General features: G+C 44.0%; 1 protein-coding gene across 2 annotated transcripts in view; it reads left to right on the forward strand.

The window, feature by feature from the left end:
- Positions 1-20,134, forward strand: part of LOC126237057 (hemocyte protein-glutamine gamma-glutamyltransferase-like) — a 181,706-nt gene that overhangs the window by 117,504 nt on the left and 44,068 nt on the right. For both annotated transcript variants that reach the window (XM_049946838.1, XM_049946839.1), the window contains exons 8-9: positions 6,378-6,555; positions 16,909-17,163. In XM_049946838.1, coding sequence (XP_049802795.1) covers positions 6,378-6,555; positions 16,909-17,163 — 433 coding nt within the window. The remainder of the gene's footprint in view (positions 1-6,377; positions 6,556-16,908; positions 17,164-20,134) is intronic.

Here is a 20,134-nt window from a genome sequence, read left to right on the forward strand (position 1 = left end):
TTCGTAAGAGAATGAACCTGGGCGTTACTGTAATGGGCACAGTCGAGCCAAAGCCACTGAGATGGTGTGTACATGCATGCTGTTCGGATAAGAACATATGGTCTTAGATGGTAGGAGGGATTCCAGCTAATAGAAGAGCAACGCCCGAAAACAACGTACGGACGAGGGTGAAAAGAGGTGTACAGAGACGAATTTGGAGGCGGATTGTGGGAAAGATAGGAGACTATGGGAGAGCTATGATGTGAGGAACAACTATTCAAAAAATGGTTCAAATGGCTCTGAGCACTATGGGACTTAACATCTATGGTCATCAGTCCCCTAGAACTTAGAACTACTTAAACCTAACTAACCTAAGGACATCACACAACACCCAGCCATCACGAGGCAGAGAAAATCCCTGACCCCGCCGGGAATCGAACCCGGGAACCCGGGCGTGAGAAGCGAGAACGCTACCGCACGACCACGAGCTGCGGGCGAACAACTATTCTTTGAGGTCACAAAGGTCATGGGATAGCGGATTGGGAGTCGGCATCTAGGTGTACGTCTGGAATTCATGTCCCCAAACAACGATGTCACCTCACCGCGCCACAATTGTTCGTGATTGGTTTGAAGAACATTCTGGACAGTTCAAACGAATGATATAGTCACCGAGATTGCCCGACATGAATCCACTTATGGGACACAATCGAGACGTCATTTCGTGCACAAATCCTGTACCGGCTACGGTTCCGCAATTATAAGCGCTTATAGAGGCAGCATGGCTCAGCATTTCTGCTGTAGACCTCCAACAACTTGCTGAGTCTATGCCACGTCGAGTTACTGCATTACGCCGGGCAAAAGGCGGTGCGACACGATATTAGGAGGTTCCCCACGACTTTCGTGAACTCAGTGTAATGTTGTATGAAATGACTAATATAAAACTAAACTCCGCCTGAACAGCCATGAAGGCCCAATGGTACTGACCGGCCGCCATGTTCGAGTATAATGACTTTTCTGGAGACTAGAAATCTACTCTGTAGGAATCAGCATGGGTTTCGAAAAAGACGATCGTGTGAAACCCAGCTCGCGCTATTCGTCCACGAGACTCAACAACCGAGTTAGAAAACTGCTTCGGAAGCAAAGGGAACTTCACAGCAAACATAAACATAGCCAAAGCCTTGCAGATAAACAAAAATTACGCGAAGTGAAATGTAGTGTGAGGAGGGCTATGCGAGAGGCGTTCAGTGAATTCGAAAGTAAAGTTCTGTGTACTGACTTGGCAGAAAATTCTAAGAAATTTTGGTCTTATGTCAAAGCGGTAGGTGGATCAAAACAAAATGTCCAGACACTCTGTGACCAAGATGGTACTGAAACAGAGGATGACAGATTAAAGGCCGAAATACTAAATGTCTTTTTCCAAAGCTCTTTCACAGAGGAAGACTGCACTGTAGTTCCTTCTCTAGATTGTCGCACAGATGACAAAATGGTAGATATCGAAATAGACGACAGAGGGATAGAGAAACAATTAAAATCGCTCAAAAGAGGAAAGGCCGCTGGACCTGATGGGATACCAGTTCGATTTTACACAGAGTACGCGAAGGAACTTACCCCCCTTCTTGCAGCGGTGTACCGTAGGTCTCTAGAAGAGCGTAGCGTTCCAAATGATTGGAAAAGGGCACAGGTCGTCCCCGTTTTCAAGAAGGGACGTCGAACAGATGTGCAGAACTATAGACCTATATCCCTAACGTCTATCATTTGTAGAATTTCGGTTCAACAGTGGTTCAAATGGCTCTGAGCACTATGGGACTTAACATCTATGGTCATCAGTCCCCTAGAACTTAGAACTACTTAAACCTAACTAACCTAAGGACATCACACAACACCCAGTCATCACGAGGCAGAGAAAATCCCTGACCCCGCCGGGAATCGAACCCGGGAACCCGGGCGTGGGAAGCGAGAACGCTACCGCACGACCACGAGCTGCGGACGTAGAATTTCGGAACACGTATTATGTTCGAGTATAATGACTTTTCTGGAGACTAGAAATCTACTCTGTAGGAATCAGCATGGGTTTCGAAAAAGACGATCGTGTGAAACCCAGCTCGCGCTATTCGTCCACGAGACTCAGAGGGTCATAGACACCGGTTCCCAGGTAGATGCCGTGTTTCTTGACTTTCGCAAGGCGTTCGATACAGTTCCCCGCAGTCATTTAATGAACAAAGTAAGAGCATATAGACTATCAGACCACTTGTGTGATTGGATTGAAGAGTTCCTAGATAACAGAACGCAGCATGTCATTCTCAATGGAGAGAAGTCTTCCTAAGTAAGAGTGATTTCAGGTGTGCCGCAGGGGAGTGTCGTAGGACCGTTGCTATTCGCAATATACATAAATGACCTTGTGGATGACATCGGAAGTTCACTGAGGCTTTTTGCGGATGATGCTGTGTTATATCGAGAGGTTGTAACAATAGAAAATTGTACTGAAATGCAGGAGGATCTGCAGCGAATTGACGCATGGTTCAGGGAATGGCAATTGAATCTCAATGTAGACAAGTGTAATGTGCTGCGAATACATAGAAAGAAAGATCCCTTATCATTTAGCTACAATATAGCAGGTCAGCAACTGGAAGCAGTTAATTTCATAAATTATCTGGAAGTGCGCATTAGGAGTGATTTAAAATGGAATGATCATATAAAGTTGATCGTCGGTAAAGCAGATAACAGACTGAGATTCATTGGAAGAATCCTAAGGAAATGCAATCCGAAAAGAAAGGAAGTAGGTTACAGTACGCTTGTTCGCCCACTGCTTGAATACTGTTCAGCAGTGTGGGATCCGTACCAGATAGGGTTGACAGAAGAGATAGAGAAGGTCCAACGGAGAGCAGCGCGCTTCTTTACAGGATCATTTAGTAATCGCGAAAGCGTTAGGGAGATGATAAACTCCAGTGGAAGACTCTGCAGGAGAGAGACTCAGTAGCTCGGTACGGGCTTTTGTTAAAGTTTCGAGAACATACCTTCACCGAGGAGTCAAGCAGTATATTGCTCCCTCCTACGTATATCTCGCGAAGAGACCATGAGGATAAAGTCAGAGAGATTAGAGCCCACACAGAGGCATACCGACAACCCTTCTTTCCACGAACATTACGAGACTGGAATAGAAGGGAGAACCGATAGAGGTACTCAAGGTAACCTCCGCCACGCACCGTCAGGTGGCTTGCGGAGTATGGATGTAGTTGTAGATGTATGTGGTCGGCACACTGCTCTCCCGGCCGTATGTCTGTTTAGGAGACCGGAGCCGGTACTTGTCGATCAAGTAGCTCCTCGGTTTTCCTCACAAGGGCTGAGGCACCCGGCTTGCCAACAGCGTACGGTAGACCGGATGGTTACCCATTGAAGTGCTAGCCCATCCCGACAGTGCTTAACGTCGGTAATCTGACGGGAACCGGTGTTGCCACTGCGTCAAGGCCGTTGGAAATGGCTAAGATACATACTCGTATAAGTCAAAGTAATTGTACAGTCGTTTCTACATTTATTTGGTCACTCCATTTTCGATCTGTTTGGAAATCTAGGAAGTGTAATGGGAAAGATGGCGAGAATGACCCTGTACCAAGCTTTTGGAATAATCAGAGTGGAAACGACAGGTTTAATAGTGCCAGCTTTGCGGGAAATGGAAGACTGGCTACGGTGTTTATTTTGGGAGACGGGAGAAGGGGAGGAGGATTAATAAATTCGTCCATGAACCGATAAACGTGTACAGAAGACAAGGCGGAATGCAGGTGTTCAAATATTTGGAGACACTGTTACAATTTTGGGGGTAATGTGAACCAGGCGGCTCTGGCATTAGAGAGGATTTGACAGATTAATGCTTTGTAGGTCTGGAGGGACGGAATCCTCATATTGCAAAAGTTAATAATTTTAGCATAGTCTGCTGCGAGCAAGAAAGGCTTTTTTTTTTCTTTTTGGTTTGTGTGTGGTGGTCTATGGACGACAAATAGTAGAGGCAATGAGGCAGTAGAACAATAGAATCTTTTTAGATGTGGTGCAGTGGAATAATGTAGTGGTTTAAATGGGTAGACTGTACAGCTTATAGTGTGAATTGTGTCAGAGAGTAAAGATCCTTATTGCACGACTTGAAAAGAAGCGATAGATTGATGAAATGTATCCTAAGGCATCAAGAAATAGTTAATTTGGTACTGGAGGAAAGTGTGGGAGTAAAAGCGGTTACTAGAGACCAAGACTTGGCTACAATAGGCTGGTTAAAGTAGATATAGTTTTCAACAGTTATAGATAGACGCAGAGACTTCAACAGGGTAAACTTTCGTGGAGAACTGCATCAAACCATTTTTTGGAGTGAAGACTGCAACACCAGTTGTTGAGGGTTTTTTAGTTACGAGGTTTTTAGGTGCGATTTTTGAGTTTAGGATGAAGGATAGTTGGAGGTATTTTGGTTACTAGTTGACTGGGTAGGCTAGTTATAAAAGAGGAGGTAGAAATCAGAGGAGCGGAAGTGTAGATGGTTCGTCCGATAATTATTGCCTGAATCTTGATGGGGCTGCTCTTAAGAAGATACTGGTTGCACCAGTAAACTGATTGAGATGGAGTTGAAAGAATGCTGGAATTTCAGGAGGGTTAGGTACACGACTAGGAAGGCGGTGTCGTCATTATACCAGAGGAGATGAACAGGAAGTGTGGTTTAGGAATTCGGCAGTGTAGAGGATAAGGAGGAGTGGAGGATTGACAGAGCCTTGAGGCACACTTGTAGTGGGATGTTAAGCCTAGTTTGCGCGATGACACTAGGTTGCAGGCAACTGCACCACTGGCCACTGCGCATGAGCACCCCGCGTTTGCGCAACTACTTGGTGAAACTAAGAACTTTCGGCGTGTTCCAACATTGGCGACACTAGTTGCATGCGTTTTTGAGGTTATGTGCGTTCGTAGAGTTTAGACAAACTGAAATATGAAGTGGGGAACGGAGAATAATGTTCGCTTTTGGATATCTATGCTTTGCATAGGTGTTTATAGGGATTTCAGTGATGCTGATTACAAAAATAAGCAACATATTGCTGCAGCTAAGACCGTCATGTGCGATCATAACATAGTTGGTTTGACAATATCTGAGCTGCAGGGCAAAATTTATTGAGTTAGGAGCACATACACTTCTGAATTAAGAAAAATACAAGCAAGTGTAATTCTAAATGTGGCAATGCTCTCGCCTACAAGACCGAAATCCCATCGTTCGATTTGGCCAACTCTTTGTTAAGGAATATTGTTGACAGGAGGGAAGGCTATACAAATTCAAGAAGCTGCATTCTTTATTTAATATTCATCTATTTAAAACGTCGCTGCAGTGCTCCCCATCGCCGCCCGTGGTGGCCGTGCGGTTCTAGGCGCTTCAGTCCGGAACCGCGGGACTGCTACGGTCGCAGGTTCGAATCCTGCCTCGGGCATGGATGTGTGTAATGTCCTTAGGTTAGTTAGGTTCTACGTTCTAGGGGACTGATGACCTAAGATGTTAAGTCCCATAGTGCTCAGAGCCCTTTGAACCATTTGAGTGCTCCCCATTCACATATGTTGGAATTTTGAAGTATTGGCACTGTTCAGATCTATCTTCAAGAGAGTAGCTTGCAAACCATTCTCTTCTTAATGTGGGCTGCTTCGAATAATTATTGCTGTAATGTTAATAATTATTACTGTTAATGTTAATAATAATTGCTGTTAATGAAAAAGCGTCATCGCCAAGTTAAACCGCATCTTATAGCATGCCGAGTGTTCTCGATTGTAATGCACGCAATATGGTATATAATTTCAGCTTTGGCTACAGTGCTTCATCCATTACAGTACCTTTATTCCTTATCGCATAATTAATTCTATTTAGGAGAAACGTGAACAGTTCTGGTGACATTCTAAAATAATTAAAAGAACTTCTTGGATCTTCCGTTATAAATTATTTCAGTAAGGATGCTGAGCAACCGAGATGACGTCTTTTCTTCACCCAGTTACGAATAGAAACACGTCTCTTATATTTTTTCTTATGCAGCGATTCCACGCAACAAGCTTTAACTCCATCACAAATCGTGCGACGTGCAGCTGCCAAAACTTTCATTTCAGATACGACTCAGGGACCCACAAAACGACGAAACTGATCTGTATACTGGTGTCGCCGTGTCTACAGTCATATATGAAACCACTTGCGTGCACCCCATTCCACGCAACGAGTGACGCAACCCAATGTCGTCGTGTGAACTAGGCTTAAGAGATTGGAACTAATGTGGGGTTGGCAGTTTTTTTTCTGATATCTAGAGGTTTTAATTAGGATTACAACGTGTTGCCCTTACTATTGTAGACACGAAAGTTGAGAGATCCTGAGGAGGGAGTGGTGCGGTGTTGTGTTGTGCCAGGTGAACAGCAACGATGACCGCGGGCTGCTGTGGGGCCGGTGGCGCGGGCCGTACGCGGAGGGCACGGCGCCGCACGCTTGGACGGGCAGCATCGCCATCATGGAGCAGTACCTGCGCTCTGGTGGCCGGCCCGTGCGTTACGGCCAGTGCTGGGTCTTTTCCGCCGCCACCGTCACAGGTGAGTGGCAGATGGCGCTGTCTGCCGGCTGCCCGCGGCTGCGCGTGCGGATCGCGTCAGAACGGCTGCAGCTCCGCCTCCTGATTGGCTGCTGGGTGGCAGTGCAAGTTAACCTACTCACGACACGTTGACTCATTTTGTATTAGTGCATCTTGTGCCTTTGTGTCTTCTTAATCCTCACATGTTGCGCCGTACGAAAACACGCTCGCTGGCTTAACGGGGAGTTCTTTGGTTTGTTCCGGGAGGTGACTCAGACTTTAACATATAAAATATTGGATAAAATATTACATCTCTTTGATACAATACATAACTTCGTGCACGCTATTTCGACAGGAATATTCTGAGTATTTACAACTACTTCTAAATATTAAAGTATCATTTGATACAGAGAAATTTAAAAGATCTTCACTTGAAGAGTATCTGACAGTGTTCACATTAGTGTCTGCCCAAGACGTTAAATACCCTGATGGACTGTCTAAGATGATGGTGTCATCTTGATCATTGACTGCGAACTGGGCGAACGTCCCTCTGCCCAGCCGTAAGTAGATGAGCCGTTGCGGTGGCGTAACAAAGCTCTAGGAGGGGTGACTACGCCGCCGTTTCTCATTCGTCGGTGCGGCATGCAGCGACTATGCTCTTCAGTTGTTTTGGTGTAAGGTGCCCCACTCTTCGGAAGACGCCATATTATTGATTACTTTGTTTTCGTCGCCTGTTGCGGACATTCCATGTTGCTGCTGATATTTCTCACCCCAGTGCTCTCCACAGTGAACTCACTAAGTTTAAATGCAACACAACTTCCTAAAGATGAAAAAGAAATTCGGGAAAACATTTTACACTGTCGTGTTTCCATTTTAAGCCTTGGAGCGTTTTTGCTAGACTGGTCAAATACCGGTTTTCGGATCGTCAGTTGTTTTGCACAACACACATGCTCCAACCCATCCACCCTCACACACACACACGCACGTAATTCGGACGGCGTAATCGACCTGGAGTTGTTCTGGTGTTGTTCGGCCTCTTGGAGCAAGTGTTACTATTTGACGCCACTTCGGCGACTTAGGCCTCTGATGAAGATGAGACGAAATAATGAGAAGTACACAAACACCCAGTCCCGGCCGGAATTCGAAGCCGCATCGAAGCTGACCACTTTTCTAAAAATTTTTATTTATTTTTTATCAACAAAAAGGGACAAAGCGGTCCGCCAGTGGATTTGGGGCCAGGGTGGGTGGGAGTCGAAAACCCGAGGCCTTTGTGCATGTCAGTGGGACGTTACACTAACGTAACCAGAAAAAAGACATTTTTGATACGGGAGAAAAAGTGAGCACCATTCTTCGTGCGTGCCTCACATCCACGGAGGACGTTGTACTTCGCCAGTTATGGGGAAGCTTCCGCTTTTTGGTCTGTGGGGTAGAAGTCCACCGCGAGCCCGGTTTCCCCCAACTGTTGGGAGGGGAGGGGGGTGTTGGGAAGAACACCTCTCAGGTAGTTGGCGAAGTAGGATCGGTGTCGGCGTGTATGATCGAGGGTGTCGCGAGTATCCTGGACATATTGCCAGTAACGAAGTTTCCTTTTTTCCTCATGCCGGAAGAGATACGCAACGGACGCGGCCTTAAACCATATGAGTCCGCCGGATAGAGAAACTCCGCGGTTCAACAACTGCTGGTGAGGCGCGAACGTAACATGCGGGAATAACTGTCACCAATTGCTGTAGTGGGTAGTACGTTGCGCACGTGAACCACATCGGTGTCTGGACGAAGACAACTCGGTGCAAAGGGGATTCGGTTAGTCCAATATCGTGGAGGCGGAGCATCGTCGCAGACTTGTGACTGACAACATGGTAATACAATGTCCAGACTGCGTCAGAAAGAAGGGACATGTGGATCGATAGCCACACTGTCGATTATCTAACTTCTGGGTGCTTGGCTTTTGTGACATCGATGGCAACGTGTCGCATTAGCATCTGGGAAAAATCCTTCGACCTCTGTAGTCGTGCGGTCAATCACTAGGCTACATACTGCTGGTTGTTTTACACGAATGGCGCTGGAAATCAGCTATTCCGGTTTCTGATTTAGTCAACACAACGGCTGTATCTTTCAATTAAATACTCAACATAGACAAGTTCAGTCTAATATTTCTGCTTCTCCTTCACTGCACAAAAGGTCACTCCGTCCAGATTACTTGAAAGTATTTGGAAATAGGACGTAGCCTGACAACAGAAGCACGTTTCGGAAACGGTCGTACATTTATGTGGGAGCGAAAATCGATTGTGGAGAAAGAAATGCGACAGCTATAACCGCATTTCCAGAATCTGCTGGAATATCTACGTGACCAACCGGAATCGGTACTGGGATATCGGTTTACGAAATCCGATTTTGAGAGTCTCATGTAAGCATAGCGTATCTAAGCTCGAACCCTAGCTCTTTAAGCGTGCCAGTCGCAGATCTTCATATCTTGTCCAGCTACAGCATGGTAGCCACGGAGTGACACTAGAATGCAAAAGAAAATCTTTTCTGATTCAGTGCTCACATGATGAGTCAATTATATCGCATGTTCCAGACTTCTGGAAGACGACAAGATGGACTGTTCCACGACTAGTGGACATACAAAAAGGTAATAGTTCTGTATAATTTCGAAAGCCTCCTGTGATTCACATATTGACAAGATGATCAGAAAACTCATTCTGCTTTATTCCAGTTATGTGTTATTCATACACGTTCCTTTCGAGCAAAAGAAAGACATGTGATGCAGCAGACATAAATAAATTAGGCATTATATTACAGAAACCTTCAAATATGTGTAATTCGTAAACGCAGTGCTGCAAAATGCAGACGCCTCTTGAACAAAATTAAAACCGTTTGTTCAGACATGCAACTACTAATAAATATTATGTTTGAACAATGCAAGTACTTCTTAAATATAAGCTGGTATTAAAAAGTGGAATGCCAGCTACATCTCAGCCTAAAACGAAATACGTGTTTACACACGTGGCATCTCAAATGACGCCTTACCTACTGATGTTTGTTGCTAATGTCGTAACATAGTTCTGTATATGATAATGAATGCAGACCGAAGCAATGAATTAAAATTTGAACCAAGGTGAGGATTAGGACCCGGGTCTCTTTGATACAAAATTTAATTCATTGGTTCGGTCTGCATTCATTATCATAGATAAAATTGAGTCTTAATATATCTCTGGGACGTACAGTTTCATCTGGTTAAGTCGTACTATTGATGCGACAATATATTTCCTTCCACAGGTCTTAAATAAAGAGTTTTCAGGAAAATTTTGTGCACTTATGAGTGCTACATGTGGCCTACTTTGACAACAGAGATACATGTTCAAGCTGACAGATTTCGCTAATAGTGATGCAAATAGTTATCAGCTTCCCGCAAGATACACACAGTAAGATACAAAACAGGTAAAATATTTCTAGAGCATTAAATTTTCCATTGCCATTTGCAAGAACAAATCCATTATGGAGATTGTAAAATTCCTGGCATATACGAAGGAAACAATTATTGTTGTTACGTAGTCTCTTTTAATGAAATTCTCCAGCACCCCGCTTACCTAAGAAGACTCTCCTTCAGTTTCAATCGTAGTCGACTACATACGGTTTATAATCTAAAATTGGCAAAAATAATCCTCAGTCAAGTAAGACCGATTGAAACTTTTTGCCAAACTACAATATGGCGGACGAAACAAAGCATAGGAGTCAGCAGACGTACGTGAGCTCTATGCACAGAAACCATATACATCTAGGTAGGGTAGAGATCACTGGTTCTCTCACAAGAGACCCAATCAAGATCTTTTACAGAAACTGAATGCTACTATCTGCACTATAAGAACAATCTCCATTATCTCGGACACTGAAATGCGAAGGCTTGTTTACTTTTGATAAATCCCAATCCCTGTTTTCCTCTACAGTTTTTGCTCTGTATAACTCCCTCTAGTACCATGGAAGTCATTCCGTAATGTCTTAACAAATGTCCTATCGTCCTGTCTCTTATCCTTGTCAGTATTTCCACATATTCCTTTTCTCTCCGATTCTACGCAGAACATCCTCTTTCCTTAACTTACCAGTGCATCTAACTTTCAACATTTGTCTGTAGCAAAAAATCTCGAATTCTTCGTTTCTCTTCCGTTTCAGTGCTCACATGTTTCATTACCATACAATGCTGTGCTCCAGACGTACGTTCTCAGAAATTTCCTCCTCAAAACAAGGCCTGTGTTTAATAGACTTCTCTTGGCTAGGAACGCTTTTTTTTGCCAGTGCTAGTCTACTTTTGATGTCGTCCTTGCTCCGTCCGTCATTTGATATTTTACTGCCTAGGTCGCAGAATTTCTTAACTCAATCTACTTCGTGACCATCAATCCTGATGTTAAGGTTTTTGCTGTACTCATTTCTGCTACTTCTAATTACTTTCGTCTTTCTTCTATTTACTCTCAGTCCACGTTACATACTCATTACAATGTCCAGCCCATTCAGAAGATCATGTAATTCTTCTTAACTTTCACTCAGGACAGCAATATCATCAGCGAATATTTTCATTGATATCCTTTCACCTTGAATTTTAATCCCATTCCTGAACATTTCTTTTATTTCCATCATTGGTTGTTCGAAGTACAGATTGAACTGTAGGGACGAAACACTACATCCCTGTCTTACACCTTTTTTAATCTGAGTACTTACTTCTTTGTCGCCCACTCTTATTATTCTCTCTTGGCTCTTGTGCATATTGCGTATTACCCGTCTTCCCTATAGCTTACCCCTATTTTTCTTAGAATTTCGAACATCTTGCATCATTTTACACTATATTACATCGTCGAACGCTTTTTCCAGGTCGACAGATCCTATGAACGTGCCTTGATTTTTCTTTAGTCTTGCTTCAGTTATCAACCACAAATTCAGAACTGCCTCTCTGGTGCCTTTCCTTTTCCTATAGTCAAACTGATCGTCATCTAACACATCCTCAATTTTCTTCTCCGTTCTTCTGTATATTATTCTTGTCAGCAACTTGGATGCATGAGCTGTTCAGCTGATTGTGCCATAATTATCTCCCATGATATTACATTTCGGTGTAGCTCCACGCACTCACTAAGAAGATTCTTAGGCCATAAAGGAGCGGTAAGATAGATCTTCATTGTCAGGCTGTTGTTCAGGCGTTTCGGAATTCTCTGCAGTTCCTGTACATACACCCCAAAATGAGATTTGTTGTTGGCAAAAGTGATTCATTTAGAAGAAACTGCAATATTCATTCGGTGAAAACTAGACAAAAAAATTGGCTAGATGCGAGTGGAATGAATAGACAGTCTATCCATTCCAGGAATCGAGAATCTTGAGGATTTTTCCCTGTTGTCGACATCGATAATGGCAAGTTATCAGTCCCAGGAATTCCAAGACTTTCGAGAGTGTTTTAATTTTAAGTTTGAATGCTGATAACAAAAGAAATATTTTTGTATAATATAATAACAAATTCGGGTTTCTTCTTTACTTATGCTGTGAAAGCTGGTTGACTGCCAAATTTCATTATTATAGCTGAACGGAAAATCCCTTACTACAGGTTTTGATGAGTGAGTATGCTGGTATCAAAATGTGTGACATAAATAGCAGTATCTTTCGACCGCATCGACTTTGAAGCTTACATCTACTACACCGCCACGTGGCTATAGACCTTAGTATGTGACATAAACTTCAACGTGATACGTCTAAACGCTCCTGAGAAAATGGGTCTTAACACACGGAGAGACAGACACACAGTCGTATTAAAAAAAATCAGATTTTATGTTTTAATTGTACTGTGAAACCCTGCATACTGCCAAATTTCAGACCAAAGTCAAGCTCCCTGTAGGTTTTGATGAATGAGTTACCGAGCATCAAATTGTGTGGCATAAATGGTCGTATCTTTTGGTTATACTTAGGAGCTTACATTTATTACATCGCCAAAGGATCTTGCATCTTAGTGACATGAATTTGAACTTGGTTTAAGTAGAATTATATAAGGTGATGCTGAGAGAATCGGATTAGTAAATGTAGTTAGACGAATATTGCTAACTGAACAGTAAAATAACTGATGATAGCAGAAGTGGAGAGAATATGAAATGCAGACGGGCAATAGCATCCAAAGCGCTTCTGAAAAGAGAAATTTAAGTAGTAGTAAGTCTTTTCTGAAGGTGTTTGTCTGGAGAGTACTCTTGTACTAGAGTGAAACTTGGACGATAAACAGGTCAGACTACATAAAGATAGAAGCTTTTGAAATGTGGCCATACAGAAGAATGTCAGTTATTTAATGGGAAGATGGGTTACCTAAGGAAGAGGTAGTGAATCGAATACGGGAGAAAAGAGATTTACGGCACTACTTGGTAAAAAGGCAGTATCAATTGACAATGTACATTACCTGAAGCACCAACGAATAGTCAGTTTGTTAGTGGAGGGAAGTGTGAGGCGTAAAATTTATAGAGGGATACCAAGGGATGAATACAGTAAGCAGATTCATATGGATGTAGGTTGCAGTGGCGGTGCGGAGATTAAGAGACTTGAATAGGGTAGACTAGCGTGGAGGGCTGCGTGGAACCAGGCTGCGGACTCAAGACAACGACGACGACAACAACAGCAACAACAACGACAACAACAACAACAACAACACAATGTGTCTATTTTAGTAAACTCTCATCCACACAAAACATTGTGCAGATTGCTTCCGAGTTGCAAAGTAACGGAAGTGCTGAGTAATAGAGTCAGCCGTAAAAGGAACAGGCCGATGTGTGATTCATGATAGATCTAGCATTTTGCCATAAATATTTGTGGTCAGAGTTTCATCTCATTTCATCCTATGTCAGTGTCATTACTCAATTTTTAAACGTATCCACCTTGAATACCATGTTTTTTTTTCAGTATACACGTATTCCCATTTAAAATGTTTACTACACGATGTAGAATTAGTGCCTTAATTACTCTGAATTTCCTTGCAATCATTCAGCGATTGTACTTTCCATCTAACCAACCAGAATTAGATTTCCTGTGTTTCTCGCTATCTAACCTCTAATGAGTGAGGTTTAAGGTTCCTTAAACAACGCTGCAGCCAGTTTCCATCCTCACCCTCGTCCAGTTCGAGATGTCAAACTCTTACAAAGGAATGTTCCTCGTAAAACGTCGGTGATTGGGCGTTATAGGCCTCAGAAACGGGAGCGACGAGACTGTCGAAAAATATGTACGTCCACTCAGCCGCACCAAATATCTTCCGTTAGTTGACGCCCGACTCAGCGAGGCACTTCACGACGCTTGTGAATTTCTCAGTAACGCTTTCTGTCGACGTAGCTTTGGTTATGGGCTTTGGACCGCTGCCAAACGCTATGTGCCTTTTACTTATGTTAATGAACTTCCTGCCATAAAATCTACACAAGGCTGTGGGCCACACGTGTCGTGCCGGTTGCCTCACCTCACGAAGCGACACACGTTCTCTTATGCTTGATGTCATCGTGTTACACCCGGCATCAATTTTTCTCTGCGCTTATGACCCCTCAAATAATATGTCTAATATTTCTCTCATAACTAACATGCAGCGATCTGTCAGACCTTGGGAGTTTGCTTGAAATAAATCTGAGCCTTCACTGCTGACAACCATTTTAAAGCAGTTATTATCGAGATAAAAATAATACTTCTTGAGAAAAAACGTGCACTTTGAACTTCACATTGAAGTCCGAAGAAAACCTCACTTATTTTTTTGTTTCAAGCCAAATTTTACAGGTTATTCGTGCATATCCAAGACAAATTGCACGTCCATACTGTTGCTAAGGATTTCTTTATCTTGAGTTCCAGAGGGCAAAAGTTACAGATTATTCTTTTACAAAATGTCTCTTCAAGAAGTGGAAGTTCTTCATCTGGTATGTGCTGTACGTGCATGATTGAAAAATTGAGTTCAATTGGGAGACTATCTGCAGTAGGCGTGTCGTAAGGGGATATGTTAGCGTCTTTGCTAATGACATCAAGACGTATTATGCCTGGAGCTTTCTTGAAAGATCTGTATAGCCAAAATCTATCAGTCCAAAAGAAATTGCTACAAGCCATGTCCTAGTCCTCTCGCTTACGCTGTAAGTTGCACATTTTGGTCCAGGGAATCCACGCCGCCTTTTGTTACATTAAGGAAAGAAATAATCTCTGTTTTGCCAGTCTCTGGATCGAGGATCTCAGAATGATGCATACTAGAGACCAGAATTACAAGTTTCTCCGTCTTCGGAACACCAGAGAGCAGTAACATCTCTTCCGTTTAGCTGTAAACAGCTGTCTTCTCTGGCTCTCCACTTTGAAGAAGAAAGTTAGTAGGGATTTCTTGCCTACTCTCCTTTACAGTGAACACGAATGTCAGTCCCTTGCAAAGAAGTTGTTGAATCAGTTCTGTGGATCGAATGTTCATAAAATGGAAGCGATAAGAAAATGGTGATGGTCCACGAGACCTTGCATGTCAGTTACGGGTTAATGATTTCAACTACGAACTTGCACCCTTTCACAGGTCATTACTGTCGACCTGTAGTTTCGAAGTGAATGTTCTTCTCTCATTAGAATCACTGAGAGAGTCACAAAGCTGTACTTCCGATATGACGTTTAGGTTTCCTACTTTTGATGTTTCTGTGATGTTCAACAAGTTTTGTGATCACTAGTGCAGTATTCTGAAATAAAAGTTTCACACTACGCAGTAGTTCGTATTGGAACGGAACTTCTTTGTTACGCAAAGCCGTGTACAAAACGAAGACTAGTATGTGAATTGCCTTTCGCAGATATTACTGTACGATCGTAGATCTGAAATAGCTATGGTTGAAAATTTTTATACACACAAGATAATTTTTGTATGCAGCATAGATTGTCCTCTGGTCACCCGACTTCGGGACGGTGTAGATTTGTACATAAACTCCTGTGCAGAACTTCTGTTGGATTTAGAAGGTAGGAGAAAAGGTACTGGTGAAAGTGAAGCTGCGAAGCATGGTCGAGGGTGGTCCTCAAGTGCTCAGTATGTAAGAACACTATCTGTGACAAGCAAGGTTTCAAATGTGAATCTCGGTGCGACACACTGTTATAATCTGTAAGGAAGATTCAGTATTATCTTATTTTTCCGTAGCCAGTCTATTATACTTTTTCCATGGCTTAATGAGATTCAGAACACATTTACATGGAAAATGCTATATCGCACAGGCATACCACCTCAAATAAGTCCATGCCTATTAAAGTATTATGGTATTCAAACAAATTACTGATACTTTTCCATATTTACCGGTCCTAACCTCCTTTGGCAGCGTGACAATGAGTCTTCTTCTGACTGAAAGTCATCTACCAAATAATTTTGCCGAAAGTCTTCTGTTTCATCGATTTTAGGTATCAGCATTTTTCTAGTTCATGAAATTCCGAGGTGCTGTATTCAAACAACACAGTTTAGCTCTTCCCTTCAGATTTAAGATCTCGTAAATGGACACTCAAAAAACGTCATCTGTCCTTGTGATGACTATGTGTTAAAAAGTTCTCTGGAAATTGGAGGCAACTGAAAATTCCCTTCGATAAAGGTAAACATTTGATGAGAATTCAATAAACACAGTGGCTTCTATTATATAAAAAATCATTTTATTCTTCCAAGTACAGAAATGGCACGTTTTCGACCATTTTTACGTTCATGTAGTAATACAGTCACAACAGAAGTAAGTCGTTTCTTGTTTCCCTAATTTTTTCCAGCCAAAAATTTTATAATATCTCTGACAGGAGTCGGCTACATGAATAAAACTTGAATGATCTATCTAAACAATTTAAACAGCAGAAATCTGCAGAGACGTTACCGATGCGAAGTAAGTTTATTGCCTTAAGCTCCACAGCGGTGGTGACGTCATACTGATCACATTTCTGGTCAGCTTATTTCTTCCGTATCACACAGTGGTAAATCTATTTTCCGTATTAGAGACTCCCAGTATCTTCCAGCCATCTATTTGCTCTTTCTTCTGCATTTGACAGGAATTTTCGATCTCCTGCTCGTGGGTTAACCTCTGTAGTTTTTAGTGCTCCCACATCAAACATTCCCGTACCAAGCGTTTTATGACCTCCTCTTTAACATCTCCTGTGGTGTCCTGTGTCATCTACTATAACAGTGCTTCTTCCTATTTATTGTTAGTGTCCCTTCTAAGCGACTCGTATTAGGCAATGGACAGGGCTGCGTCTATCTACATCTGAAGAATTAACTGAGGCGACTTTATCAGAGCTCGCAGCCATTTAAGTGCCAGTATTGGCTAGACAGTATGTTTTATCGCCCTGCTTAAACACTGAGCTTTATAATGCTGACAGCGTAGTCGCCATTCCTCAACTGGCGTTGTGCGGGTTGCAGTGTGCCGGGCGCTGGGTCTGCCGTGCCGCTCCATCACCAACTACGTGTCGGCGCACGACACGAACCGCTCGCTGACGCTGGACAAGTACTTCACCAGAGACGGCGAACAGATGGCGTGCGGCCCTGGCGGCTGCCGGCCCGACATCTGCTGGAACTTCCACGTCTGGAACGAGGTCTGGATGCAGCGGCCCGACTTGCCGCCAGGATACGGCGGCTGGCAGGTCATCGACGCCACTCCACAAGAGAAGAGCGACGGTAAGCGCTTCAAACCTGTAATACCTAATCCACAAACCCGTCCCAACTTACCCAGTGCTACACACTTTAAGCAAAATTGCCATCCCCTACACCAAATATTGGCGACCCTCATTCGCCACATACACTGATGAGCCAAAATATTATGACCAAGTGTTTAACACATTTTGGTCTACCTTTAGAACGCACTATACCAGCGATTGTATGTAACACTGATTCGACAAGTCCTTGGTAAGTTTCTGCAGGTACGTGGCATCTGATGTGTCCACAAATGTTCAAGCAATACCTGTAAATTAGTGGCCTGTTGTTCATAGATGCTAAGTTGGCGCCTGATAGCGTCTCAGATGTAATCCACCGAGTTAAGATCTGGTGAACTTAGTGTCCCTTGACGAGATTTCACTGTCATGCTCCCTAGATCATTGTAGCACGATTGTGGCCTTGTGACTTGGACTGTTCGCTTGCTGGAGGATGCAATCGCTCTTGGTATAGACATGTAGTATGAAGAGAGGCTGGTCGCCCACAATAATGTTCTTGTATTCGACAGCTGTCAAGCTGCCTCCGACTACAACCACAGGTCCCCTGAAAATCCAAATGTATGTCCCCCCTAGCATAATACTGCCCTAAGTGGCCTACGTTTGCGCTACAGAACATGTTTCGGGCAACCATTCGCCTGGGTGACAGCATATCCAGACATCGGTTTTCTGTAACATAATGTGATTTGTCTGACCAGACGACACGTTTCCATTGATACATGGTCCAATTTCGATGATCCCGTGCATATTGGAATCGTAACTGACGATGTCGTTCGCTCACCATTGGGACATGTAAGGCTCGTCTGCCGTGGAACTCCATTTTGAAAAACGGTGAACGAAGTGCTCCTTGACACTTGTGCCGGTACTACCACTGTACTATAGCGTCAGATCTGCCACAGATAGTTGTCTTTCCTGTTTTACAAAGCAGGCAAGCCTCTGACCTCCACGTTCTGTGACGAGACGCTGTTGTCCAGAACTTCGTCACCTACTTGTGGTTTCACCGCCCCTCACCCACTTACCATACATGCTCATGACGTAAACAACCGACGAGGTTCGCCGTTTGCTAGGTGCTCGTTCCAATCGCGGGGGCATAAAAATATGCCCTTTATCAAAGCCGCTTGATAGGTGGTTTTCTTCATTTTCGGCCCTTTGTCATAGCTAGGATGATTCCCCATTCGCCTCCTTTCCCCTTATACAGTTTCCTTACATCATTACTCGCTCGCAACACAACAAGGTGAGATTCAACCTTGCGGTCGGTAGTTGTCATAACGGTTTGCATCATCAGTGTAGCTACAACACTGCTTTTTAACAACTCTTTATGTTCCCACTGCCGAAGATATTGCAACCGACCTTCAAAATTGAGGAGCTCACATGTCGTCCAAGAAGTCCTCAAAAAGATTCATCCAGTTTTACAAGACTATATTTTCTACATGAATGAAGACTGAAACTTGGGATAAAATTTTCCTTACGTAAGTGACTACGAAAAGAACAATTTGATTTTATAACAGGGTTTCTTTTAAACATATGCATATATAACCTTCGGGTATTTTTTATAATTATGTTACGATAAAACTTTGGATCTAACTTTCACAATTGTTCACTAGACGCACGAGAAACATGCAGAAAACAGTCAAACTCATGCCGTAATTTTGCGAGCATTTTTGCAATCACTGTATTGACTGCTGTTTACTGAGAGGCGGCTCAGTTCATCGGTAGTTGTTGTGGCAAGGAGAAGCTCCATAAAAAGCCACTGTTGTAATGCCAGATCCGTATGTTCCGTAGTGCCGATCCGTGGTTCAGGTAGCTCATTGTTAAGAAATGCGCTTGCGAGCAGGTGCGAGTGCAGAGGTTTCCCGTTCTGTTGCAAAATGTTTTCTGCGTGTTCTGGCAATTATGGAAACCTCCAGATCTCCAAAATATCCAGGAAGGTGTTTACTGTAATGAACAAGCGAGCTTGCTGCACCAGCGATACGCTTACTGACACCACATGAACCGGCAACTTACACCAGCTAGCAAGGTAAAGTTTTAGTTTCGATGCATAAGTGAAAATGTATCCCAAATGTCTCTATCTTCATTCACGTGGAACATACACTCCTGGAAATGGAAAAAAGAACACATTGACACCGGTGTGTCAGACCCACCATACTTGCTCCGGACACTGCGAGAGGGCTGTACAAGCAATGATCACACGCACGGCACAGCGGACACACCAGGAACCGCGGTGTTCGCCGTCGAATGGCGCTAGCTGCGCAGCATTTGTGCACCGCCGCCGTCAGTGTCAGCCAGTTTGCCGTGGCATACGGAGCTCCATCGCAGTCTTTAACACTGGTAGCATGCCGCGACAGCGTGGACGTGAACCGTATGTGCAGTTGACGGACTTTGAGCGAGGGCGTATAGTGGGCATGCGGGAGGCCGGGTGGACGTACCGCCGAATTGCTCAACACGTGGGGCGTGAGGTCTCCACAGTACATCGATGTTGTCGCCAGTGGTCGGCGGAAGGTGCACGTGCCCGTCGACCTGGGACCGGACCGCAGCGACGCACGGATGCACGCCAAGACCGTAGGATCCTACGCAGTGCCGTAGGGGACCGCACCGCCACTTCCCAGCAAATTAGGGACACTGTTGCTCCTGGGGTATCGGCGAGGACCATTCGCAACCGTCTCCATGAAGCTGGGCTACGGTCCCGCACACCGTTAGGCCGTCTTCCGCTCACGCCCCAAACATCGTGCAGCCCGCCTCCAGTGGTGTCGCGACAGGCGTGAATGGAGGGACGAATGGAGACGTGTCGTCTTCAGCGATGAGAGTCGCTTGTGCCTTGGTGCCAATGATGGTCGTATGCGTCTTTGGCGCCGTGCAGGTGAGCGCCACAATCAGGACTGCATACGACCGAGGCACACAGGGCCAACACCCGGCATCATGGTGTGGGGAGCGATCTCCTACAC

The sequence above is a fragment of the Schistocerca nitens genome, chromosome 2, assembly GCF_023898315.1.
Source record: "Schistocerca nitens isolate TAMUIC-IGC-003100 chromosome 2, iqSchNite1.1, whole genome shotgun sequence".
NCBI classification, from domain to species: Eukaryota; Metazoa; Arthropoda; class Insecta; order Orthoptera; family Acrididae; genus Schistocerca; species Schistocerca nitens.